Here is a 27,926-nt window from a genome sequence, read left to right as displayed (position 1 = left end):
CTAATGTAATCCTTTGCTTATTGCTTTGAATGCAACTGAAAATGAACATGACTTTGAATAATGACAAGTGCTTCAGCAGAGCTAGTACTGAATAATTTTAAGATCTTTTGACTGTGCCACAGGATTACGTATTCTTTTGATCTACCTTTTTAGTTTTCCAGTACTTGAAAATATACTTCACTAGTTTAGTGACTGAATTATAAACTGCCCAGTGTCTGTTAATGTAATTTTAACACTTAACTTACAGAAAAAAACTGATGGCTATGGCTCCCCAAACCCTGTATTTTGCAAGTTTATTGATCCTAATAGTTTCCAATTTTAAAATATTGGTGCAAAGGTCACATGCAATGGGTCACCCAAGGAAGACAATACATTGTTTTTTTCTTCTTTTTCTCTTAAAAACAAACAAACAAACATGGGAGTGCTGAGATCAAAAATATTTATTTAATATATGTTAGTGTTTGTGTACCTGATGACAGAAGTGTATCTTCAGCAGAAATGAAACTTAACAAAAGGCAGAGGGGGACAGGACTGAAAGGGCCTGGCAGAAGCCTCCTGTAGGCACACCTGATAACTGTTTCAAAAAACAAAGCTACTGAACAAAAGTTGCTCCCTGCGTAACAAAAGGGGGTTGCACATATTTTACAGTATAACCACACGAAGCTGATTTTCCACTTGTCACAAGGAAGCAATATAACACCCTTTTGGTGGGGAGACAGGGAACAAGCACTGGGAATCTCCAAAAGAGGATCTACAGATGGAAAAAAAAAAGTGTGTTTGGTTGTGCCTAATGAACTGTTGAGTGATGGCATCTGAACAGGAAACTGTGATGGATAAACTGTGATGGAAACTACAGGAAAGGAAGGAGATAAAATGGGAAGGAGAGAAATTAGGTGGGTAGAGGTGGTCAGAACTTAAAATGCAACATAAAACCAATCAGTAAACCGATCTACCACTTACACTAATAGATGGAAGTTATTCTTTCTATAAGAGGGGTGTGTGGGTGGGTGGCACGAGAGAGAGGAGACAAGGCAAGACACAGAATCATTCTATAAAAGGGAAAATACATGGCATGACATCAGGTATTAAGTTACACTATAATCCTACACGTGTGCCATCACTATTACATTCTAAACCAGAAGCTGCAATAATCATGAAATAAAAGCTTCACAGGAAGATAAGAAATGCTGAAGAGAGGGACAAAACCAGATGACATTCAAAACAGCACAAACAGCTAATATTACACAGGAGAATAAATTTTCCTCTCATCAAGGTTGTTTCAGTGAAAAAAACCTCTTTAAAACTCTATACAAATTATTGCAGAATGATGACATTGTTGAAAATGTTTCATACAACTGACTAACAGATACATCCTAGATATACTTTCTTAGGTGACCATCACTCTAAAAAGAACAAAGACTTCACCAATGGAATGGAATGCTTCATCGGAGCAAAACTGCTTTAGAGAGGGAATTCCAGGGAAGAGGGAAAGCACTGAGTAAACCAGGTTCACCTATGTATGATGAGAAAACTATACTGACCTGTGTGTAAAAAGTAAACAGTGAAGGGGAAATATATTCAAAGGCAGATTCAGTGATACTCCATTCATGCATTTATTTTTAGCAGAAACAGAGCAATCTTTACAGTAGCTTCAATAAGAACTTGTTCAAGGCAAATTGAGAAAATATGTTGTAACTGCAGCCATTTCCCAGCAAGAATTAAAACATAACTAATTTTCTGGGTTATAATTAAGATTTTATAATGAAACTGTACATAACTTGACTATTTAACTACTCATTAACAATGCTGAAATCAGAATTCCTACTGTGACATGCTGTACCACTGCCTGCAGTAACTGCACTGTGTGTACCACACCGTGCACAGCTTTTCAGTCAAGTAAACAATTGCTCTTTCAAGCCACAAAAATGCATGTCTGCTCTCAAGGAGACAGGCATTTTGCTGCATCATTACAGAAAAATGTGCAGCCCATGATATCAAAAGATTAAACATATGCAAATACCAGCACTTAATCAGAGAAAAATGTACAAACAATTGAAAACATTTTTCCCATTTATATAGTGATATATTCGCAGAGATTCATCCTGCAAAGACCTGGGACATCCCACATTTCAGATGATGCCACACAAACCCTTCACTCAAGAGGTAACAAAAGACTTCTCCCACCAGCTAGACCAAACCAAAATGACCCGAGATGTTTTTAATTCAGACTCTCCATAAAGCCCAGAAAAACAGCAGATGAGTCCTTCCATAGGAATAAACTTCAGGTAAAAATGTAGTTTTTAAGCATGTACTTTTGGGGGGTCTTTCCTACTTATGTTCCATGACAAACTGTCTACTTTATCTCCCTGTGGCAGGACCATCACCTACCAATACAGAAATTAATGCTAAAAATAAGTATCTTGAGGCAGTGCTGTATGATCAACTGAGGACAGAGTTTGAAACAGGTAAGGGGGTAGCTGAGACAGGAAGTTATATTAATTAAAATCAAGGAAGTTGGTTTATGTCTAGTGTAGATTTATTTCACTTGCATGTTCCTTTTTCTTTACTTCAAGCACATCCACTTGAGCTTTTTTTAGTAAGACATTTGACCTCTACCAAGGGCTCTGTTGAGTGTTCTTCAGTCTGACCACTAGGCTTGTAATTTTAACCGTGCTTCTTCATTTCCTGGCAATTTCTACTATATGAAATAACATCTTCTCCAGACCTCTGATCTCTGTTTTAGCAGATACCCTGAATTTACTGACAGCAGTAATGCCTACAGATCTGCTCCAAACTTGTTTCACAGCAGCCTCAGCAAGGCTTTCATGAATATCAGTTGGTTTTGTGTATAAATTGGAACATCTTTAGTAGCATAGCCTTTTTTTCCTTTTCTATACGTTATCCCTAGGGACATTGGGGCTTGTTTATATTTAAAATTCAATGGCAGAGAAGTCGAGTAGCGTTCAGGCCAGTTGAATTGTAGATGGAGATTTTTTATTTTCTTTTTTTTACTTATAAGCCTTGCCTGGCACCCGTCCACCTCCATCTTCCGAAGCACTGGAGCAGCGTGCCAGGTGACAGCGGTGGGATCAGGACACACAACCGGGCAGGGCGGTTTCCATGTGCCCGGCAGCGGCTGAAGCCTGCGGGGAGCGCTGCGGCTCCGCAGAAGCGGTTGCGGCCTCGGGGGCTCCCGCCGGGCCGTTCCCTGGGGAACAACACTCGATAAAAACAAACCTCGAGCTAAAACCCAGAAGCAAACACAAAGGCGAAGGCCGCAGACCTACCTCTCCCTGCCACAGCAGTGAGTCAGCCAGCCGGCCGGCCAGCCTGCCCGCTGATAAGGAGGGGGAGCGGGGCGAGCCGAAGAGCTGAGCACCGCGGGCGCAACCCCCCTCCCTTCAGGGGGAGTGGGAGGAAAGGACGGCGCTCCTCCTCCGGCAGCGCATTTAAACCTCGGGGGCTGACAGCTGCCTGACCCCCCTTGAGCTGAAAGGCCGCCTCAGGACACAGGCACCCATCCGCCTGCCCCTCCCTGCGCGCCGCCCGGGACCCCGCCAGCCGCGCCGCGCCCGCCAGCACTCCCGTGCCCGACCGCTCCGCGCATGCCCGCATTGCCCTCCAGCCCCTTCCTCCGCGGCGCCTGCGCGGTCCCCCTTGCCGGCCTGTGTAAGGGGCCAGGGGTGTGCGGTGGGGTGGTGGTTGTGGCGGCGGCGGCAGCGTGGGGTCGTGTGCTGCTCCCCCGGCAGCTCCGGGTCACCTTTCCCTCAGCACCGGTTCCTCTTTTCCTTCCGTAGGTGCCTGTGGGCGGTTTGAAGTTTTTACCGCTGTTTCCTACCCGCGCTCCCGATGTGGCTGTAACCGCCCGGCATTGAGGGGGAGGAGGCAAGAGCGCAGGGCGGGGAAGGGGGAGGACGGCCTGGAGCCGTGCGCTCGTCTTTACCGAAAGCTCCGGTTCCTGCGGCCCCCTCACGGGGAAGGGGCGGGCGGGAAGGGGAGAAGCGTGAACTGAGGCTGCAGCTGTTTTACTGCGTGCGGCTCCTGCGCGGTGCGTGCCCCGCCGGCACCCGCGCTCGCCCTGGGGCGGCTTCTGTCTCTGTTCCTTGGACTCTGGGCGTGGGGAGCGAGGGAAGGAAGAAGCCTGAGGCCGTTCCGGGACCCACAAGCCCCTCACACCAGTGGAAGGGAGGAGGGAAGAGTGAAGCAACCTTTTCCCCCCACCCCCCTCCCTGTTAAGGCGTTTCGGTACTGCAGCAAGCTGGCCTGCAGGTAAGGCTCTTTGGGGCCCGGGAAGAGGAGGGTGGGGGCCGCAGTGGGGGTTGGGGAAGGGTGTCAGATACATATAAACCCGGACGGGGCGGGGAAGCAGGGTGGGAACCCGGTTCTTCGGGTTTAGGGAAGCGGGGTGGACTCGGCAGCTCAGCCGGGGCTCCCTCAGGTGGGTGAACAGAAAGGAAAACGGCGGCGGCGGCGTGGGGCGGTGGCGTGCGGCCGCCTGCTTTGTGGCCGCTGTCAGACCTGATGCGGGCGGACGAGGGGAAGCCGGGACCGCCCGAGCCCTTCCGGCGGGATCCCATCCCTCACCCCTGGCCCTGCGGGAAGGGGCCGTTCCCGCCTGGGTGCTGAGTTGGAGGGGGAGGAATGAGCGGCGAGGGAGAGGGGAGAGAGAAAGGAAGAGGTCGTGAAATCACAGCTGTGTGTATTTCGGTGCCTTTCTCTCTCACGCTTCCTCGGAGCATGTTAACTGCAGCTTCGCTGGTTCTGAGAGCAGCAGGGCGTGCCCCCTCCGTGCAGAGTTATGGAAGGGTTCAGTCAGGCTTTCTGATGCTTAGTGGGGCATTTATTCTTGGTATATCCTGCTGCTATAATTGCATAGAGACTGACAATGATGGTAAGAGATGGGCACGTTTTTGACTTTGGAAGGAGACAGAAAACTGGTCTGGGCTGTGATTTGCTCCGTATCGTCCAAGTGATTTCCAGGCTGAATCCTAGGGTGATACTTTGAAGGGCAGTGTTGTGCACTGATAATAAACACGTGCTGCAGCTGAAGTGGTGTTACATTCAGTTTCACTGATCCATGTAGTGGCTCTCATTTTAGAGAGAACTCTAGCCATTTTTGGCTAGGAATGAGGATGGGTCCTAGGATCGGTTTAATCCCTCTAAAGCGTCAGTGTTAGCATCCAGTATCTTTGGAGATGCATGGAGATTTTTTTGTTGTTTGGTTGTTTTGATTTTGGTGATAAACTTCCTGTAAGATTAAATCCGCATTTCCCTGGAGAGCTCTTTAAACATTCCCTGTGTCTTGGGTATGAAGGGATGTACTTAAATGTATTTGGGCCCAGAAACAGTTAGCTTTGTGATATACATCTGCCTCCTTGGTTAATGTAATTGCTTGGTGATGATGTAAGAAGAGATGAAAGGCACTCTAGCAGTACAAAATAGTTTGACGTGTGTGACGCGCTTTTTCCATTGTTCTGTGCTGCTTGCTTTTGGAGATGTTTACCTTAGACTCTGAAGTCAGTCTTACCTGAATGAAACCACTGGCACAAGCTGAACACTTCTGAATAGAGGACAGTTGTGTAAGGGTAAGTTTGTTGCCCTAAACATCAGTACCTCTTTTGAACTGATTCCAAAGGAGCTCTTCTTTAAATGATTCTCGTACTCTTAGAAGACAGAATAGTACTCTTAACATGTGAACGTTTGGAAAGTTCTGTTTAAACAGCAGTAGGGACCTGTAGAACATCTTAAGGTCTAGGCTTCCATGCAGTGCACAAGTTGTCTGCATATATGTAAAAAAACATAGATATATTAATGAGTATCTCTGGTACATAATGTTGGCAAAGGATTAGAATCCAGTAACTGATTTGTTATTGTGTTGTAGGTTGTGTTTGAAAAATCCTGATGTGAAGGTGTGTGATGATGCTTATGGGTCAGTACAGTTTGATAGTGTTTGAGAAAAGGAATGTTAGAGATACTTTCTGAGAAAGTAATAAAATGTATTATCTTGAATATCTGGACACTAGGTAACGTGTAAGCGTATGTAATGGACAGATTGTGTTTATGCAGTACACGTCCTTCAGAATGTAAATACTTCAGAATGTAAATACTGTTCATATTTTTTTTGTATTAGGCATGGAGAGTTAGAGCTGCTCTGAAGGAAGAGGTGAAGGATCATCTCCCAAAGGGCCAAGTGATAAAAAGTGCTTAAGCTCACCAGCCTGTTACCACAGTAGAGGGCTGCTCAGCAGGAGAGATGTCAGCTAATCTAGGAAATGGCAGGTAGAGAAAGCTCCGAGGGGTACCCAGGAGAATTTGTCCTGCTTACTTCAGTAATTTTTCCTCATTGTACTATAACCGTAGCAGTAGTGGACAAGAGTGTAGGAGTGTACTAAATATTAAATTGGTAATGGAAAAAATATCTTAAATAGTTGCAGCTTGTTACTGAATGTGGGTTGTTACCATGGGGCTCTCTGTTTGTTTAACTTAAAAAAAAGGAGCCTCAATATAGTAGCAGTGTTTTGGTTTGGTTATTTTTTTTAATGAGTACTGAACTATGCTTAGCCAAATGGCAGAAAGAATACTCATTTTGAAGAAGCTGACAGTGTAAAAATTGATTGTTCCATTTTATTATAAACACTTACTGAAGATTCTTGTGACTTAGTTTTTTGTTACTCATTCCTATCACTTTTCATGGTGCTTATTATAGTACTGTCATTTCCTCATATTTTAGAAGAGTCTTTGATTTCTTAGTTTCTTCCTGGATCTTTAGCATTTATGGTTGCAGTGATTCTATAAAGGTACCAACTGTGTTAAACTTCTTCTCTGAAGCCTACACATGATTTACATTGTTCCCCAAGATACCCTCTGGTGAGTGACCCGTGTAAGAGTGTTGCAGATGCTTCTTGTCATTGATGACAATATCCTGTATTTAATGTTTTATTTTGTGGAGTAGCGGTATCTCCAAGTGCAGATGTTAACAGCTTGCTAGCAGAGAACTCCTACTTGATAAAATAAGTGCTGCTGCATCATGTTGTCTTGGAATTCTGGTAATTTCCAAATACTGAGGCTGGTCACTAAAGATAGCTTGGTGGATCTGGAGGTGACTGGTAGTTCTACAGGGCTGTAGGATACATTGGTACAGTTACTGTCTTGCATTGTTTAAAGTTTACCAACAGTAACCAGGCACTGTTATACTTCATGGCTCTGTCAAGCAATAGCGACCTTCTGTTCTTCTGTAACACCAGCAAACAGGAATTGTAGAAGTTCCAAGGAATTGTAGAAGTTCCAAGACAATTCTCAGATTTTAAAATGGCAAACTGCAGATACACTGCATTAGAGGGGTAGATTGTGCAATTGTGTGTTTGTACTGGATTAACTGTTGGCTATGCAAAGAGTAGCTTTTTTTTCCTCAAGAAGCTGACCCGAGCTTGCCTGCTGAGAGCAGAAACTTCGTGCTAGTGGTTTCTGAAGTGAGCCATGATTAGAGATGAACATTTTTTTTTTTAAATGGAAACACTATTCATGAACTGGAATAACTTTGCCTCCATCATAGTGGTAAGCACTGTAATCTCTTGGCAGACAGTAATTATATGCCTGTCTCAGTCTTTGCTTTTTTCCTTTAATGTTAGGCTCTTTTACTCATATTAGCAGCTCTTTCTTGCAATAGCTCTAGTGTCATTTAGTCTTTCTGAACAATGTTATTCTAAATTCACCCTTAAAACTTTTGCATTAAACTCTTGTTTATTTCTCTCTCTCATGCCTCACATGCTCCTTTGTTGGGTCATCATCATCCTGTGATCATGCAGCTTCTTTTGCTTTCTCAGGTGCCTTTGGGCCGATGGACAGACATACCAGTTCCAAAGAGTGTGTCCTTATGTAGGGACATTCTTCTGGGGAAGACACTTATGTTAAAATTATGCAAGACTAACTCGAGAAATGTATTTTTTGTATTTTTGTGCTGTCATTTATTTCTGTATCTTCGTTACAGTTTGCTTTGATAAAGCACTGAAGGTTAAGAAAATAAGACTGATTTCTCAAGTTACTCTTTTTGCTGCTTGTCATATACGAATGGTGCTTCTGCTGTTTTGCAGTAATAATACCTCTGGCTTGGTTGTAGCTTTGTTTTGCTCATGTGTTTCATGCAACAGTTCTTTAAAATTGCTGGTTTGGTTTTCCACTGTTCTTCTGAGCACACTCACTTGATTCAGGGGTATGAAAGCCTTCGTGAGCAGCATTCATTTGTTGAAGTAAAGAGCAAGTGTTCAGTTAAAGCATATTTAGATTCTTCAGTGTCAACTCCCATCATCATAGGAGTTGCAAGAAGCACTCCTGCTTCTTAGACCTTTCTTTTTAGGTACTTGAGAGAGCTTTAGCAGTTTTCAGTAGGTTTCACGAGTACTGTTTTTAGTGTATTTGAAATGTGTGGAACTGTCAAAAATTAGAATGAGTTACTGATGTTTTGTTTTATGAGCAACCCATGATTGGTTTGCTGAGGAGGAGTTTTTTTCTCCTGCTTTTTACATTCACCTTCCTCACATATTAATGTGTTTCTGACATGTCAGACATTTGTACACATAATCTTCATTCACAATATTCCCTTTGCTCACAGGCTTCATTGCCTTTTTGTTCCTGTGAAATTAGTCACAAGGCTAACTTCTTGTGAATTTAGCCACTATTTTAAATTGAGACAACTTAAAACTGAAATTAATCACAGACTATTACAATGTTGTTTGTAAGATCCTTGGGTTTTGTTGAGAAAATGCTTAGTGCTATATCTTGTTTTTTAGGAGACAGAATTTCATAATGAATCTGGGTGTTTATGTGCTCTAAAACTGTGAAATTAGTGTTGGATAAGATTAAATTTTATAATCAACAACTTTGCAGTGTATTATGTCAAAGATACGTGTTTCCAGCAGCAGGGGCAGTTAGGGCTATTGCAGTGTTCCAGAGAACCTCCTTTATGGTCCACTGAATTCAGATGTTTAAAGGTATGTAGCAGATAAAAACACTTAAGTTTGCAAGTGGACAACTGAAATTGCAAGAAACTGGATATTATGGACAAAAGGTGCAACTCTTTCCTGGTATTAAAGTAATTTACTACTTTAGAGGTATAAATTGATATTTTTGTGGCTTTGGACTAGAAATACAGGTGCTGCTGGATTATATTCCTGTGTTAATTAGGAAACTATGAGGCAGGTTCTAACTGCCAGTGGCTCTAGAGCTTGTTTCTGCACAGGTGAATTTTGATTCTCTTGTGGTGTTACTTGGAAGATAAAAGGAGAGTTTTAGTCTGTTTATTTATAGCCTGTTCACACCGTAGTATCTGAATGCCTTGCGTGTATGTGATGCCAAACACAATGGCACAGACCCAGGCATCAGAACAGGTGGTGCCATTGAAGGTGGTGAGTGATAGGGCCTTAAACTGTAGTGTAGCTTCTGTTTTACATAAAACAGGTCACACTCTTTTCTAGGAAGCAAAAAAGAAACAAAGAGAACCTTTAGTAAGAAGATAATAGGAAGAAAAGTAGACAGCAAGGACTTGGGGAAGAGATAAAAATTATATAGGCCTAAAGTGAAGGCTAATGAGAGAGGGAATTTGGGGGATTTCCTGACAGTTTTTTCTGGTTTGCTTGGGGACTTCAGACACTTCAGCTTTTTGGAGTGAAATAAAACAGGATGTCACTTCAGTTGTGTAATACAATGTGTATCCTGGCCCACAATAAGAAATAAACATGTAATAGATGTGACTCAGGAATTCTGAAGCAGATTATAATGTACTTTCCTTTTACCTTTTATAGTTTAGGAAAGCCAGTGTACTAAACTGTTCTGTTTGTGGTTGTGTTTTGTTTTTGTGTTCTCTTTAGTTATTTTGTGTGAAAATTCTAATAGCATAGATTAATCTTTTTACAACATTCAGCAAAATATTTTTTTCTATAATTAGCAGGTTATGGGAGTGAAGCACATAAAATATGTCTGCATGCGTGGAAAAGATTTGTCACCTATTTCTCTGAGAAGAAACATAATAATACACTTGATTTTAGATTGATTAGTCTAGTAGCAATAGTACCAGATTTTTTTAGCACTGAACTGTGTAACAAGACATGAAATACTCTGGCGTAGATCATCTCAATTAAAAATTACATGGAATGGAAGAAATTGTGACATGACTCTTGAAGGAATTTTAAAAGATCTTATTGAAGAAAACTTCTATTGATGTTTCTTTTCAAAGCTGACAGCAATAATAATTCTAGAATCATATAATCTTTTCTTTTGGAAGGAACCTCTGGAGGCCACTTTTTTCCCAAAGTGTGGTCATTTAGAGCAGGCTTCAGAGCCTTGCCCAGTCAAGTTTTGAGTATCTGCAGGGCTAGACTTGTCACATCCCCTTTAGGCCACTGTTAACTATCCTCTATACTTCGACCTCAGGGTTCTCTATTTGCACAGGATTCCTGTTGGAAATGTGGGTGCTTCAGATTTGCATTTACTTATGCTGTTCCCTACAATTCCCTAAATGCTTATGTTGGTGAAGCTGCATCTCAAGCTTGCATTCCTCCTCCTTGCCGCACCCAGTGCTGACTGACTGCTAGATGGAGTGCAGGACCTTGCATCCTTCAGGGGTGATCCTGCTCTGTCTGACCTCGACTTCTGGCAGCATCAAACCAGATTTTGACTGCTGCTGTTTCCTCTCCAAGCCTTTCCTACTGGTACAGTTTTATTTTCTATCTTTTCAAGACTACTCTTATTTCAAACATTTCTTTGGCATTCTTTAGTTATTGTCTAAGTGACAGGCAAATATTCTGCGAGACAACTTTGCATTTTTTATTAACACACAAATTGCTTTTGTGACATTGGTTGTTATCCAGCCTCTTTTTTGACAAGGGTGGGCTTTCCAAGTACCCTCCACTGTGTCCTCTGCATCACTAAGCAGTGGCTCTACAGTTTAGTCTTTCTTTCACTCCTCATATCCTCATGGTAGCCCTTTTTAGTAGCCTTTCAAAGCTAAGCTTTGGCTTTCCTAACTCCTTCTAGTAGGCAAAGGCAACACCTCTGTATATGTTCTAGGTAGTCAGTCCCAGCTTCTTGGATTTTCTGTTTGGGTTTAGTCAGGAGTTCTGTGCTAGGTGGTAAGTGTGGCAGATGGCTGGAAGGGATGCCACTCTTCCCTTCCTCCTGTGGCTTTGGCTCAACTGTGCTACAGTGATACTGAGATGAATGTTTCTTGCTCATTTAAAGCATGAACATCCTTTTTTTAAATTCACTACTCTGTGTATATACATTAGTACTTATTGCCTGTCTAAATATAGCTACAGTAAAAATAGCTATATAACCTATTATGCTCAGTTCCTCAAATCAATCTGCCACCTGAGGGAATCTTGCTGCATTAACAAGCTGAATTTAGTTACTTAGTTATCTATTAGAAGTGGCATGTTGCCTGAAGGATGCCCACAAATGCAGTTCAGGCCTATGGTATGTGCAGTTATTCTGCAGTTTTAACTTAGGTGGTAAAGATTTAATTGAGAAATGCAACCCTTAACATAAAAAGTAAAGGAATTTTGCATTTAATGACCTCTTCTAGTGGTCACTAGTGCTTACGTGAACTGATCTATAGCAATATCAATTTATTTTTTTTTTTTGCCAGTATATAGCCTTGTGAAAATCTTTTGTAGGAGAGTGTTGCTGAATGTGGTAATGCAACTTCATTTTTGATTACAGCCAGTTGGAATTACTGAAGAACAATGCAGATTTTTGAAGGCATTTCTTCTGAATGTGGGCAGCAACCTGTAGCTCTGACCTTGAACCACTGCCACACAGATCTCCAGTCTGCTTTCTCTATGTACATATCTACGTTACTCTGAGTACAACACATACATTTGCTTACTTGTTTTTGAGACTAAGAGGACAGACTCTTAGTAAATGGAATAGAAGTGGCAGTTCTTCTCTCAGGCCTTATCTCAAGAATCTCCCTTCACTCTGAGATCTAATGCCCTTCTTCCAAGATCTGTCTCAACCTCTTGTCATAGCAAGGCTGAAATCTTGTTTCTTCCTGAAAGGGTGCTCTTACTTAACGCCAGAATTGAAGTCAAAACAAACAACAACACAATTGTGTTGTCAGGGAGTAACAAATAAATTGCATCGTGAGCCACAGGCAGATGATAAAACCACTCCCTGGCAGGTGAGTTTTGTGTGTTGGTCCAAATGACTATTTTATCCAGACACTCCTCGTGGATGGATTCCAGAAGGGTAATTGTGTCCCTGTTTCCCCATCAGGAATGTGTTCATTACTGCACAATAGAACTGCATCTTCTCTGGCTCCTTAAGATAATGTGGTATCTATTCCTCATCTGCAAACACTGCAAGCTCTCCTTTCAGGATTTTACAGAATGGAGCTGTGCACCTGGCAGTATTGAGTATGTTTAGTTCTGGCCTCAGAATAGCAACTGGAAATGAAAAAACTTATTGTATAGTTGTTATCTGTTCTGTGTAAGAGCTTTTAAGGAGGAGAACATCTAGTTTAAAGTCTTTTCTCTCTGCAAATATTCTACTTCCCTTGTCTGAGCACATAAAGACTAGTAAAATACCTGCAGAATTTGAAGCAGAATAAATTACTTCCTTCCTGCAAGGAAAGGAGAGACCTAGTAGCACAGAGTTGGGGGTAGAAGGGGAGAAGTGTAGAAGCTAAAATAGAGGGTGTGAGAGGAAGAGATATGGTGTTACTTGATCTTTGAGTGCTGGAAAGTACCCCAATATGTTTTGGTTTTGTGATTGTTGTATAAAAATAGTAAAAGTAAAAATGGTGCATGCACAAAAATAGCAGTCACTTCTTTTTTTTTTCCCTTTGATTAAAATGTAAGGAATTACTGAATGTTTGCTGGTTAGACCCAGTAGGAAAGATAGTTCTTGCACTGTTTTTTTCCCAGAAGGGTAGTCAGTCATAGTTCTCCTCTAGATCTTTTCTTTTTACATGAAGAAACTGTTGTTCTGAAAGGTATTTTCCCAAGCCATGTGTGGGACACTTACCTTGTTTCTGTCAAATAGCTGGACTACCACCAAATTCTAATCTAACATTTGGAAGGACCAAGAAGTCTGAGACTAGGGTTTCCTTAGACTACTTGAAGAACCTAGTTTAGCTTGGAGGTTTCTGAGTAGTGTTTTGCTGTCTGTGGCTGTATGTACTATATTTTAGTTTGGTGATGATTTTTTATATTCTTGCAACAATAATGGAGGTTTCTGGAAGTAAGACTAAGAGGGTACTTGATGTATTAATCTGGGAGCACAATGTTAGTGTGTTTCTCTGTTCATGTCCCAGATTAAGACTCTTAATTAAGATTAAGCAAGTGAATGTTTGTCTCTAAATGTTCTTAATTCTACGATAGTAAAACTTTTAATGAAAGCTGCAGTCTTCTGCTAGTTGAAGTTGAATGAGAACAGCTGTATTAAAATGTAACCCTGTCCACCTGCTGGATGTTCTGAAAGGTTTGTCTGATAAATCCATCTTTTCTGGTTCAGGGAGGGCTCCAGTGATTATATAAGGTTCATTCTTGAACCTGTTGTTGCCTACAGGTTTTCTTCAGACTCTTAAAATTAATTTAATACTAATTTTTAGGAGTTGTGAAAAGTGACAGGGTATGTAGTTTTGTCATTGAGCTAGGAGCAGTTGACAGTTGTGCATAACTTTGAGCTGTATGTAAACTGATGGGTTGTGTTCAGTAGAAAAATGCTGTGTATGCACCATATAGGATGCTGTGGTGTTCTATAATGCTGCCATAAGATTTAGTGATTTCCTAGAAATACAACTGCTGGATAAGTTTGTCTCAGTGGCATGTCATTTTCCTGAGTATTACGTAGCTAAAGAATTGGAAAATTTATTATACTTTGGGGCATGGATTTTTTTGTTTGTTTTTAATTCCAGATGTCAAAACTGAGCTTTTTTTTTTTCCTGTTTTTGCAAATACAGAACCAGAGAATAAAAATGGGAACTCCTGGATCAGGGCGGAAGAGAACTCCGGTGAAAGACAGGTTTTCTGCTGAAGATGAAGCTCTGAGTAACATTGCCAGAGAGGTTTGTTGATTTCAAATTGTCTTTAATTCAGAAATAGGGATGAAGATAATCTCATCCAGAAAGTTAAAATTTTAAGCTGGGCATCAAAAAGTGTAATTAGCAAGAAATGTAACACTTAATACAAACTAAGTATTCTCTACCAGAAAAATCACATTTACTGAAATGTCACAATGAAACTATGATTAATGTACCTTCACAGGATCACGCTTAAGCCTAGCAGATATTTCTACTGGTAGTTCTATGGTTAGCTGAAGATAAATGTGAAATCCAGTTGCTATCTCAGGTCTAAAACCAAAAAAAAATTCACATTTATCCCATTGAAATACTTAGTGTTCTGAAGATAAGTAGAGTGTATTATAGTGTATATATTGAATAGTAGTTATTAAAATACATTTCTAGTATATTCTATTTCAAATGTTCAAAGTCACATTTCTGTCAAAATGAGCATAATATGTGCACTATAGCAGGACTTTCTTAACAGAGTAGCCACTAGAAAAATAGAAAGCTAAAGGTAACCATCCACAAATGCAATTAACAAGAAGTTGATACAATGGGGAATTTTTGTCCCACAGGATATAGGAAGGAGGCAGCTGGAATTTAGTCTTACAGGCTTCTATTTGGACTTGGTTTTTTTCTGTGAGGAAATGCTGTGACTTGGAAACAAAAGCCTTAGTACTATTTGTATCCAAGTAGATACAGAAACTTTGAGCTATACTGTCTGCAGAGCTGCACACCCTAGTTGACAGAATGCAGATTTTGATAGGCCTTGTAATGGAAATTGCTGTCCATATATGTTTGTGTATAGTATTATATATATATGTGTGTATGTAAGACAAAATCAGGTAGGTGATAGGTCTTTGGTAGGTCTGTGAATTTTCAAATGTAGCCATCACAGACTATAGGCATGGGAACTGCTTTGTCAAAGAAAAATTTTTGTGTAGTTGGTGGCCTACCCAAAAAGTATTTGCACCAAATCTCTGGAAGTTCTCACTGTACCAGATGCAGTTTGGTGGGGACTTTGGGTTGTGTACCATCTCACTCAACAAGTTTCACATCCCACTTTTTGGCAAAACAGCTTATGAAGGAGAAGGAATCTGGCTTTAAATTTATTCTGAATGTTCTCTGCATGTTGCCAGTACAATGGCATCAGCTTGCAATTTAGCCTATAAAAAAGCCTCAATAGTCAGGTGTAATATATCTTACCTTACTTAAGATTACTGAGGGGCTTTGTTCTCTTACATGACTAACATCCTCAATTAAAATTTGAGCAGGGGCTTAAATTAAAAAAAAATCAAGGTCCCCTCCAATACGCAATTAAACTAATACTAGGTCTCACAACCAGAGGTCTGTGTTGGATCCCATCTCAGACAGCAGCAGTTGTCACTGAGTTTGGTAGCTGCAATTCATAGCATCAGCCAACTTCTTCTAAAGGAAAGTTTTACTTTGAAGGAACAGAAAGTATTTATTAGGAAGATCTGTCTTTAATTAGTATCTGATTTTTCTGTGCCATACATATGCCTTATCATTTGAGGCTGGGGAAAAGTCTTCAGTTATAATGCTGACATAGGGCATGCCAGTTCTCAGCTGCTGAATACACTGAGTAGCTGCCCTTTACCATTCCAAGGTGGTTATATCATCAGTATGGCTTGCTTATCTTTTTATTGTCAAAGAATGTTTAGTTCCTCAAATTACTCTTCTGAAATTTCCTTTTTAGCAGATGTTACAACAGTTGGGTCTTGTAATCCAGTTGTTGGATGTCTAGTGGGGAAATGTTCATAAAAGGTGTTCTAGGTATCAAGAGGTGATAATCAGAATATGCAGAAACAAAGGGCTGGCACTCAAGATGATCAGCACAGAAAAACTATATAGAAGTGCTCTGGTGTTAGGAGCAGTCACAAAATGGTACTAGGAATTATCAGAGCTTGTAATGCTAGCAAAGACTTCTGTTGTAGTGTTTGAAGTGTCAGATGTTTCCCCAGAAGAGCTTGGATTTCAGAGCGCTAATCTTATTCTTTCTCACCATTCTACTTTGACAAAATGGAGATTTCCTTGTTTATCAGGATGTGTCAAAAAAAGTGGTATCTTCCTTTTGGTACCAACAAACATCTGCTTTATAGGGAAGAACTCTTTGCTAATGATCCACTAGATTAATTCCTATATAGTAATTTTTTGCCCCAGTTGAGTCTAATGAGTCAATGTTTAATGGAAGGCAAGGACACTATCACAGGATCTGATTGGCTTGGTCAAACAACTGCCTGCAAGACTTTCATTTTCTCCATCTTTTCTCTGCATCATAAAACTTGATCTGTTGGTTGTCTCCTTCCCTTCATTTCTTGTAGCATTAGCACTTTTAATGTTCAGGGTTCTTTTGTATCTCTTCCTTGTAGGAGTTTCCATTGATAGAAGCTCTTCTGCAATGCTTCTGCACTTAAAAAGGCACAAGCATGCTAAAACATCAGTACTGGAGTGAATTTGTTTTGTTCCAAGAACAACTGAGTTACCAGAACTCTTTCCTGTGGACTCTGTTTTGTATTGTGTTATTCTTCCTGTGCTCACTGAAACTGAGGTAGAGTTAAGTATCCAGGGACAGGGATCTGTGTGTGCTTTTCTAGAAGCAATGTACTCCCCATATCATTCAGTATCTTAACTGGGATTAGTTGCAGCTGTTGAGTTTGGAAGTCTTACCTTGGTACAATGGAGAGAATTAAAAATTTGTTATGTTTGTTTCAAAAGCTGTGGGAACAGGTATAGGTATATTGTCCAGGTGTTCCCTGCAAGGAGAAAAGGAACTGAGTAAATGCACCCAAGTACAATAACGTGGTGCATTTGCAATTGTATTCTGATTATAGCAATGTTAATTTGAAGTCAGCTAAATCTTATTTAAAAATAAAATATAAAAGAATTACAAAATACTATCTCCTGAAAATTTGCAGAGTTCCTTGATACTACCTTCACTACCTTCTCATTGTTCCTTCTGTAGCTGTTGTAATGGATTCTGAGGCTGTTACTTGTCTCAGGTTGACAAATAGAAGCTGGCTGGTATGAAAGACTGTTTTCTGTCCTAAGGAAAGTTCTGCCTTTCCAAATAAGAGATAGGGATTGTCTTGTGCAGCTTTGGGCCCCTCCCACGGTTAGGTTCTTAGGCAGGAGACCTTTTTGTTTAGCAAATAACTAAATAAAAATTGCAAGATTAAATTCACATTCTACACTGTATACAGCTAATACAATCTCAAGTTCTGTTTTTCCTGCATTCTTGTGGAGATTTGCTGCTTAGAAAGCTGTTTTGTTGACAAAGTATCTTCAGCAGACATGTGCTTCACTTGTCTTTAAGGACAAATTGTTGTGTTCATTTTAAATATTCAGCACTAACCTGTTGTCACCAGGCATCTCTTATCATTACTTGAGATCTCATTCTCCAAGACCAGCCTGATCTGCAGGAGCAGAGATTTCAGTCACTTGTGTTTTTATGTTGACTTCAGTTCAAACTCAAATAAAATGAATGTCATGCCAGAAAGTGAGAAGAGTCTGACTCATGTCATCTTATCAGCCTCAACCCAATAAGCAGCAGTTTGAAGGGACCATGAGGATTTACCTTTCATATACTGTCTTTCTGCACTTGCATCAGCAACCTTTCTGTTTTATTTTGTGCTTAGCAAACTTCTGTGCTGAATATGAGCTAATTAATGAATTGCCCTTACAGTATGAAAGTTAAAACCAAAATATTATGACTTTCTACTGAATTCCTTCTCACAAGCAAGGGGAAGGAGGAAGATTACTGTCTATACTATGGAGGCAGATATTAGCCTTCTCCTTGCTTATCACAGAGAGGAACTTCTGCTGTATCAATTCTGTGTACTAGTGCACTTCTTACCTGGATGAAGAACTTGATCATTGCTGTGCAGAAACAAAGAAAAAATATATCAGATAGGAAATACTCCTGACTGAATCTTCCAAAGGCATTTAAATAAAATACTGTTCTTTTCTCCTGTCTGCATTATTTCTTGCCAAAAATATGTTGAATTTAACTGAAGAACTAAATATTTGGAAATTGAGACAAAATGGCTTGAAATGCTTAAAAGATTAAAAGTAAGTAAGCAGACAGCTTCCTAAATGTCTGTTAGCAATTGCTTTTTAGATGAAAATGTCACCTGTGGTGGAAGGAGAACATTCTTTTGCTACCTGTGTGTTTACTAAACATGCAATAAAATAACCTAATTAAAGCTAATACTTCTTCAAGTTAAGGTGGTGGGTAGCTTAATGGCTTGAAAACATCCAGGATCATCATACTACTCTAGAATGAAATGCTGTTTATGTAGATGCAGGAAAACATTACTCTTATTTTGCATGTAATGCTTTTTGGTACCTATTTTGAAAGTAAAAATTCTACAGCTTATAAGGCAGTAAACAGATGCCTTTGTTTTGTTACTCATACCAGAGGTAATACCCAAAGAACTACAGTTATGACACTTGCTTTTAAATTCCATATTTGTCCTTAGGTTATGAGGGGAAAGATATGGAGGGCTATAAGTGTTTATATGTAAAAAAGGTGTTTACAGATTTAGTTATTAATTAGTCCTTTATCAGTCCTTTTTTTCCTTATCCAAAAGAAGTCTTGAGGGCCTCTTCCTAGGAAAGTAGTAGGTTTTTTTTCTACTCAATCTCATGTTACAAAGATCTCCTCTGTAGTCTTCTCTGCTCTTTCTTGGCCATTTCTCTGTATAAATTATATGTAAATTTGTCGTATCTATACCTTGTGGTTTCTTGTTGCCCTGTGGAATGTATAACTAAGAGATTTCTTAACATTTTAGCCACCAGTACAAGAGTCCTAGTATGGCTCTAACAGGTTTGTAGTTGGAGTGTTTAAGAGGATTGAGCTATTGCATTTCTTTTTAGCATCTGAGAGTTCCCTTTAGAAACTTTTGAAGTGTCGGACTTGCTAGACCTTGCTGTCTACAGCTTTATTTTTACTTCAGAAAATTGAAGTAAAAAATAAAAAAATTAAAAAATGGAGAAAAATAGTTATTTGGTATGTTGTATCACTTTTTAATAAGCTGTACTTCAATGAGATAATACTGTACTATATCTTTATAATGAATAATATATTTCGTGTGTGTCTGGTCTAAAGTTAGTATCAACAATAAGGACCAATAAAACTTGATAAAACAAGACCAGTGGCCAGTGTCTAGTGGGGTTTTTGTATTTTGGTTTCTTTTTAGTGCAAGCTGTAGAGAGCAACCTGTACTGACTCTAAAGCTCCTATGAACAAAGAGTATTGATATTTAGAAGGCTCTCCAATAGTACTTGAGCTAGAAAAGCATTATAACAGGCCCATGTGTCCTTTTGCTGGTCTGTGTGTGTGTTGTTGGTTGGTTGGTTCTTTAAAAAGGTCTAGATTTCCTTTCTGTGCTACTTCTAGAGTCCAAATAGTTTCATCTTTTCAACAAAGGGTGTCATGGCACTCTGTTTCCTTTGGCAGATATTTAAACAGATATTCAAAGCAGGTTCAACACCGCTGAAGAATTTAATTTGTGAAAAGTTTAGTGGTTGAAATTCAGTTTACAACTTCTGCAGACTTTCTTCAGTAACAACAACAACAGAGTGAACATCAGAATCCAGAGAGAAATTTGTCCTTTTAAATTTTGGTTATATCTTTCTGATTGCATAGCTATCAAGATATGCAAGGCCTGGATTAATAACATGAGGTCTACTCTCTAGCAGTTCTGCTGAGAAGAAATAATTGCTCCTTATGATGCCCTAACAATTACTAATGTGATTTGTCTCTTGCTCTAAGGTTTGGTGAAGGAAGCCCAAGAACTGTGCTTTTAGTTGCCAACTTCTTTGTCTTGTTGAAGTTTAATACTTTCTTAACTAATGTGATTGTTCAGATTAGTAATTAATGTAATGCCAAACAATTTTTTACTAAAATTTTTCACTAAAAAGATACTTGGCTGTAGGAATATGAAGGAGTGTGAGAGAGTGGTGGAATCTAAAAATTAAACTCCCCTTTTTTTTCTTGAAGTGCAGTAGAAGGCAATTATTTGCAGTTCTCATGAATTCTGTAGGTTTTTCATGTTTTCATAAACCTGTGATGTGAAAAACAATCCCTGGTGACAGACACAATCCCATTGAATTTTAGATTGTTAAAAGGTTCTATAAACCAATGCTTTTTATGTTAGGAGTGTGGAATTTTCATCTGCTGTTGTTTCTCCTAAGTTTTTAATAAATGTCAGATAGACTTAAATATTTTTTATATATTTATATTTTATATATATTTATGTATATATGCTTCATATATATTTATATTTTAAATGGTTTTAATAAACATTAGATAGAATTTAAGAGAATTTTCATTGACTCGTTATTCAAACATGAAAAACAACCAGCTTGTATTTTCCACTAATAGTAGCTTTATGTAAAAAATTGTTGCCTCTGTTAATTAACTGATGAAATTTGACGTAGTATTTAGGATCTGTAAAATCATGTGCTTCTTTTTTTGAAGAGGTTGGGTAGAAAGTGGAAGTAAATAACCAGGTCTCACAAGCAGTGCGTGAGATCTAACAGCTTTTTGCTACTGAAAAGAAGGGGGTATTGCTTCTGTTTGTCCTTCCTCTCCCTTTTGCTGTGTCTGGTGTTTGCAAGATCCTTGTACAAGCCAATTCATTTCACTAACACATCAGAAAACTACTTATTGTTAACTCTCTGGTATGGTAGCAAATTCAAATGGTGTATACCAGATTGTTAGTGCTGGAGCTGTGTCTGAGGGAGGTGATGGGAGATTAAGGGCTTGAATTGAAAGGTAGGTGAGTCCCTCTTGGTGTTGGTGAAGATTTAAGTTAATTCTTTGGGAACTGTAATCTGAATTTCTTTTGTTTTGTCCAATTGGTTTGATTTTATGGTTGCTCTTTGAAGTAATTTGACTTCTAGGTTATGTTTTATTTTTTATTTTTTAAATAATTTCAAATTTTAGCACAGTTTTAACTACTGTATTAGCAGCAGTTAGTTAGTATCTTCAGTTTTCTTTCTCTTCTAATGTCTTTCTGTTGCAAGTGATACTGCAGCTGCATGCATGACTGTTTACTTTGCATGGGCAAAGTCCTGTTAAAGTCCACAAGACATGAATTTTTACATTTAGTGACTGTCAAGGTTTAACACTGGCCTGGCAATTAAACTGAGTGGCAGATGCTCTATTAATTCCCCTCTCCTCCCTGGTAAAGAAAGGAGAGAGAATAAGGGAGAGAGACTTGTGGGTTGGAAACTAAACTACACATCTTTAATGAAACAGTAATGATAAATAGGAAAAATTACTAAATATATACAAATATACAGGAAGATTGATACCACATTCCTCCCCCCTCTCCTCCAATAACTCTCACGTCACCACCGAGGCTGCAGGGCAGCCCTGGGAAAGTCCAGGCTGGACTCCTGGAGTCAGCAGCAGTCAGGAGCTGGAGGCAGGAACGCACGGATATGGGCTGGCATGGATCAGAACCACAGGCAGATGAATGGATGGAATCCTCCCAGGATGCTGAAGCAAACAGGGACAGGGGAAGAAGGGGTAGCAGGAAGGGAAGGAAAAAAGGGGTTTGACCCTTGTGATCCCTCAAATTTATACTGAGTATGACGTGTATGGGATGGAATATTCTGTTTGGTCTATTCTGGCATCTGTCTTGTCTGTTCCTCCCCAAAGGAGGGCTGCAGGTGGGACCTCTTTACTCCTTCTGGAGGGTAAAAGTTTTCCTCAGAGCTGAGCAGTGTCCCTGGCTCTGCACACCAGTCTCTAGCAGTAACTATAAATATGGAGTGTTATCAGTCCCAGAAGCAGACACTGTCTGAGAAACTTGCTGTTAATTTCAGCAAGTGCAACTCCTTACAAGAGACTTAGCTGAAATCAAAAGTACAAGACAGAAAATTTACCTTTATCCTGGCCCAAACCAGGACAGTGACAATAATTCTGAACTCAGTACTTTTATGAACATGCAGTTCTTTTGACTAGTACTGATATCTGTAAGAGCTCAGGTATTTATCCTTTCTGAAATTTCATTCCAAGGTCTCTAATTTCTTAACTGCTTATTTATTATAATATTAGAGCCTTAATGTGTCTTTCTGAAGAAATTACTAAATTGAGTACCTAAACTGTTAGACAAAAAATGTCTCTAACCTCCAGTGTTTCAACTTTTATGTAGGCAGAAGCCAGGCTTGCAGCCAAGCGGGCAGCCCGGGCAGAAGCAAGAGATATACGAATGCGAGAGCTGGAGCGACAGCAAAAAGAGGTAATGTGAATCAAAAATGATTGCAAATCTTTACTAAAATTCTAAAAGTTTTTCATTTCTGTACTTGCATCAGATTTTGTCTTTTTGTGTCTTTTGGCTGCGTGCTGTTACTGTTTCAGCATCAGATGACTGTCACCATCTCTCCCCCTGTACCCTTCTCTTTCCCCAGAAGTTGTACATCTGAAAGGATAACTTGCCTTGTACTTAACTGTGGATAGCATCTCACAAAACATTAATCTGAACATTCATTGTAAACTTCTTTAAGAGTTAAGCTCATATTGTGGAAAAAATCTGCTATATGAAACAGGTTATTGTCACTCTTACTTTCAAATGAAAAAACATTTTTAATGTGACTAAATTCTCACTTTACAGGCAAAATCAGATTCTAAATTGTTTACCTTTAACAAATGGAATAAATTCAGTGATAGCAATCAGGATTAGACAAAACTTAATCTAAATTATTATCGCTATTTAAAGGGCTGCAGCTTTCAAATTAGGGCTTATTTGATTTTAAATGAGAAGATATGGCAATGTCCAGAAGTCAAATGTGCATAAATAATTTGTATAGAGAATAGTTTTAAACATGTAACATGAACTTTAATATCCTCTGGATTTACATGAATAGGTTTGTGGCTGAGTCACCTGGTGACTTTATGGTTACTCAGCACCTGACTTAACTCTTTGCCTGTTGCTGCTGTTCAAAAGGCCCTTTAAATATGAATAACTGACAGCACAGCATAAATAATAAACATGATGGTACCCAAAATGTACACTCCCTAATGTGTAGGAGAAATAATTATGAGGAAGTAGAGAAAATTATTTTCTTCTATTTTAATGTATTTATGACATTCTTAGTAATTTGATAATTTGGATATGAAGCCTTCAGACAATATCTTCCCATAAGGATTATGTTCAGTGTTGACAGTCAATACCTAATGTCAGGATCTTTATTTAAAAAAAATAAATAATGGCATTAGGGTAATATTTACACATATGGTTATGTGTTGTTCCACAGATTTCTCCTAAAATTTATGTTTCTTGAAAAATAAAATAAAATCTAGGAACTAGATGTTCAGCAGACTGATTATTTAATGGTTATTGCAATTGATTCATTCCATGCAATAGATTGAGAATATATTATTTAGCATGATTACATTCAAATCCATGTAAATGCTCACATTAGGAGGTTGCTGTGATGGTAAAAAAGTATTATTTATATAACATGTTTTTGTCTTAATTTATATTCTTCCTGTTATTCCATACTTGCATTTAACTGCTGTAGGTATCTGATACTGTACTGAAGATAACATGGCAATTAACTTAGATTTTTTTTTTTTTCCAAATTTTTTTATTTAGGAATCTAGTCTTGTGGGGTGACTAATCTTTATTGTAAATGGTTTGTTTTTGTTTTTACATTCTGTAGTTTTCTCAGCATTCATATGATAGAAAATGGGCTCATATCCAGAAATGGATGGTAGGCTAAAACCACCTGTTGTGCATGTTTTTGCCACTCAGAAAGCTAACATAGAATCTGGAGGAAGTAATTTACTAATGGTTTGCTGTGTGTCATTTGAAAGTGTTTTATTACTGAAAACAATTACAAATGAACTATATTTGGATGTGGGTATGCAGAGTATGCTTCATGGCAGCAAATGATAAACTATGAAATGAGATGCTATGCTTAAAATGAAGTGGAGTTCCTTTCCATCATATACTATCTTAAAGTTCTGAATCAATTTAAAGTGAAATTACATTACTCTTACTCTAGGTAAACATATTTTCAATAGCAAATGTTTCTATTTCAGTGAATTTCTGACATTTGTTTTTTTGTTCCTTAGCTGACTTGCATGTTATTTCCTCTTTGAGTTATGTGGCAAATGTTAGTCTTTTTACTGATGATTGCCAGTTCAATGACTTCAAAAAGTAATCACAAAAAGAAATGAAAAAAAACAAAACCGAAACCCAAACAAAACCAGAAATCATGTCATGCATCACTTCCATCCTTTTATCTCTTGCCCCTTACATTCACTTCCTTCTGTGTAAATGAACAGTCAAATGATCTATCATTCTTGACTAAGTGGAAATTAGTAGAGATAGTTGAGTTATAATCTGAGAAACCTTCTGTTCAGCAGACTGCAATGTTTCTTCAGAGAGCGCCTTTCACAGCCTTCACGTACCTGTTAAAAGGTACATGGGAATTTCTTGTTAGATTTTTAGGGAAGCATCCACTCTGAGTGTTTTGAAACAAGAAGTAATAAATGCCAAGGCTAACCACAGTTTCAAATAGTGAAAACTATCATGGCTGTTAACAAGCACTCTGTTGGTTGCAAAAGTTGTGCTGACTTTATATTGCCTCTTTGTGTAGCTGACATTTGCACATATATTAGTTCTCATGTCACAAAGACAGAACAACATAGGTGCTGTTACCTCTTGATGGAACACATACTTGAGTGCTTTTTTTTGCTGGAGAGCAAGGGTTTCCAAACTGTGGACCACATGTTGAAATTGTGAGCAGTTCCAGTTTGAAATTAATGGCACACAGTTGAATGCCACCTATGTTTTTTGGACTCGAAAGAGGTACTTGTACTTCAGGAGGTTTCTGAGCAGATGTACACTCCTTTTCTGGATCAGGAAACCTAACCTCTGTCTTAGATAAAGCAGCTTAATTTTTTAGAAATTGGGCTTGATAGCTCCCAGCAGCAGTTACCTGTTTACAGAATGTCCTGTGCTACTTATTTTATCCTGACTATGCTGAACACTTAACATCTGTTTTCCTTTTTCTGATTTTATGTCAAGAGGAGGCTTTTTACCCTAAGTAAAATTACCTCCAGAAATGTACAGAAAACTTGACCAGAAGCTGAAGCATTGCATTATGAGGGCATATTATTAGCTGGGGTGTTACAGCAGCAATTAAGACGAGTCTTAATTGACACTATAGAGAAGACCACAAAAATGTCAATATTAAATGAACCTTGACCTTTCCCCCCACTCACTCTTCTTGGAAAATAACTTTCTTGCAGAGTATTAACTAGGCTTCTCAAATGGTCACAAAATAATATTAAAGAAGTTAATATTTCCAGTGATAATGTAGATAATAACCACATGGCCATAAGCAGTATGAAAGCCAGCTTCAGACTGTAGATATCTGTGATCTGGAGGCTGAGCTTTTTAACTCAAAAGAGAAAGAACTGTCTTACAGAATCTAGTTTGTAGAAAGGGAGTCATTTAAGGGAAGGATTTGGCATTTTAGAGCCCTATGGTAGCTCTTAAATGTATGTGTTTAAAATTAAGCATATTCTTAGCATACTTTAAGTAAAAATTGGAGAAGCTTATGGCATGTCAAGCATTTTAACATTTAATTTTAAATTAGTTGTATTTTTGTCCTGGTACTTCTCACATACTCTTTTGCATGAGCCCACATGAACGTTTCCTGATCTTTCAATAGAACAAAAGATACTAAGGTACCTTAGCTAGCTGTGTTCCTCAAGATTTTATTTTCACTGTCATCATAAAGCAGAACTACCTATAAAACTTAGAATTGATCAATTGCTTAAGAAGCTTTGTTCCTGTAGTAGAGGAGACTATTTCAAATATGTGTGAGGGAACAGAAAATAACCTTTTAAAATGTTCGCAATCTTACTGTAGTAATTCTATAGTAAATTTCTTGTACTAGGTACTATTTATTTCAAGTAGTATGTACTTGTCTTTTTTTAAAGCTTGTACATTTCCTTATTTTTAATTTCTCAATTAAGAAATCTTCTACTTTTTTGTATTGATACAGTAATCAGAAGAAAGACTGACTACTAAACACCAAATATTCATTTTATTAACCCTCCTTATTCACATCTCCTAATGCAGTGTGTTGTTGGCATACTTATCCCAATCAGATGAAATCAGAGTTCTTCTGAGTTGAGTGAGTGGAGTTGCCACGACTGGTTATCCAAAGTAATACATAGCAGTAGAAGTGCTAACAGCATGTTGCTCACCTTTTACTTGGTCTTTTTTTCTATTTTTTTTTTTCTATGAAATAACTCTGCATCTCTTCTTTCTCAGGAAGATTCAGAGAGGGCCAGGTATTCTCACCGGTCCAGTCGGCATTCATACTTGGTTTGTGTTCATACTGTTTACTTTCCATTTTCCATCATAGCCTAAAAAAAGTTTGAGTTTTGGTTTAATTTTCTTAGGGAGCAGATGATGCTTTAAGTCTTCCAAGTATTGGCAGTTTTAGAGTCAGTATTTTAAGTCACAAATAATGTTACACTTCATCTGATATTTTATTTCCATCTATGTTGACAAGGTAGTTTATTTTAGTTTTTGCATTTAAAAAGAATCTCAATTGTCATATTTTAATTCTTTGACCATGTGTTTACTGTTAATACCTCATGTGGTTTTCTTCTACATTTATTTACATTTTATTTTCATTGCTGAAAATAATTGAGTAGGCCTTTGGAAACTGTGGAAGTGTATATATATATATATGTGTGAACAATCATTTATAATATACTTAATGACAAGTTTTAAGTGTCATCTTTTAGTATTACTCCACTGTAACATAATTTATTTATTTTTAAAAGCTGAGTACTCAGACTTCAGATATTGTCAAATAATAAGAATTACTTGGCTTGTCTTAAAATGGGAGAGTTTTAAGATTCCTGCAGAAGCTGATACTTGTCCTATGATTACTGCTACACATCAGCTAGCATGGGCAGATATGAAGGTGCTGTTAGTGATCAAGTACTGGTCTCGTTTAGGGACGTCCAATGGGAAAAAGAATCTCTCTCCCATTTTTCCTGTCTTAAATTCTGCAAACAGGCAAATTTTACTTAAATACTACTGCTGACTCAGTCTGAATCAATGCCATTTACTGAAGATGAGTAATACTGATTTGTGATGTGAGTTTTCATTCCAAACTGATGCTGATGGTTGCCTGCTCTCTATTGTGTCTTTTCAGTCACTTAAAGTAATAATGTGTTTCTATAATATTTGTGGAAGAAAAAGTAGTGTCTTAGGATTCAATTTGAAGAAGAGTTTGGTATAATGCTGAGTTTTATTCCTTTGAGAATGGAGGGATATATTACTCAAATATCAAAGACTTAACGATGCAGACAATCCTAAAGACTGCTAACAGAAGTATTTGTTGTATTGTATAGGCTCTCTTATATTCTTTTTTTGGTCGTATAGGGTGCTAAAGAATGATTTTATTCAGTGTTTGTAGACATGTTCCTGTTTCTAGTAGAACTGCCTGGAAATAAGCTTGTCACTGACATGAATATATATGCCAGGAGAGGGACACGTTACTGAAACAGAAGGGCTGGGTATTTTATTTTGAGAGATGGAATGAGCTGCTTCTTGTGTGACTTTAAAAGAAAAGTGATTGTCACTTACTAGGTGATTTCAGCAGTTGAGTGCAGTCTTTGTGTAACATCTTACAAGTCCTGGTGTTAAAGTGTTTCTGCAATTTATACTAAATAAATAATAAATATCAGGTTGTATTGAGGACTTCCCAAACAGCAAATGGCTTACAGAAAAAGCATGTAAAATATGCTATGTGGTAACCCTTACTGTGAGCTGGTACAGGTTTGCTTAGGTCTGTTTTT

The 27,926-nt window shown here is 38.5% G+C and overlaps 1 protein-coding gene and 1 long non-coding RNA gene across 5 annotated transcripts in view; one reads left to right on the top strand and one right to left on the bottom strand.

Annotated features, from left to right (window-relative positions):
- Window positions 1-1,597: 1,597 nt before the first annotated feature.
- LOC115597858 lies at window positions 1,598-3,546 on the bottom strand. The gene is made up of 2 exons (XR_003987200.1): window positions 3,288-3,546; window positions 1,598-3,208 (listed from the first exon to the last, which is right to left on the bottom strand). It is a non-coding gene; the product is annotated as an uncharacterized LOC115597858 (long non-coding RNA).
- LRRFIP2 (LRR binding FLII interacting protein 2) overlaps window positions 3,457-27,926 on the top strand; it is a 54,051-nt gene continuing 29,581 nt past the window's right edge. For 2 of the 4 annotated variants that reach the window (XM_030445166.1, XM_030445165.1), the window contains exons 1-3: window positions 3,676-4,269; window positions 13,955-14,059; window positions 22,243-22,329. In XM_030445166.1, coding sequence (XP_030301026.1) covers window positions 13,970-14,059; window positions 22,243-22,329 — 177 coding nt within the window. In that variant the 5' untranslated portion in view covers window positions 3,676-4,269; window positions 13,955-13,969. The other 2 variants (XM_030445164.1, XM_030445163.1) reach the window with 2 other exon arrangements.

Source organism: Calypte anna, chromosome 2 (genome assembly GCF_003957555.1).
Source record: "Calypte anna isolate BGI_N300 chromosome 2, bCalAnn1_v1.p, whole genome shotgun sequence".
Classification (NCBI taxonomy): Eukaryota; Metazoa; Chordata; class Aves; order Apodiformes; family Trochilidae; genus Calypte; species Calypte anna.
The sequence above is the reverse complement of the archived record's forward strand: the minus strand, read 5'-3'. Positions and strand labels throughout refer to the sequence as shown.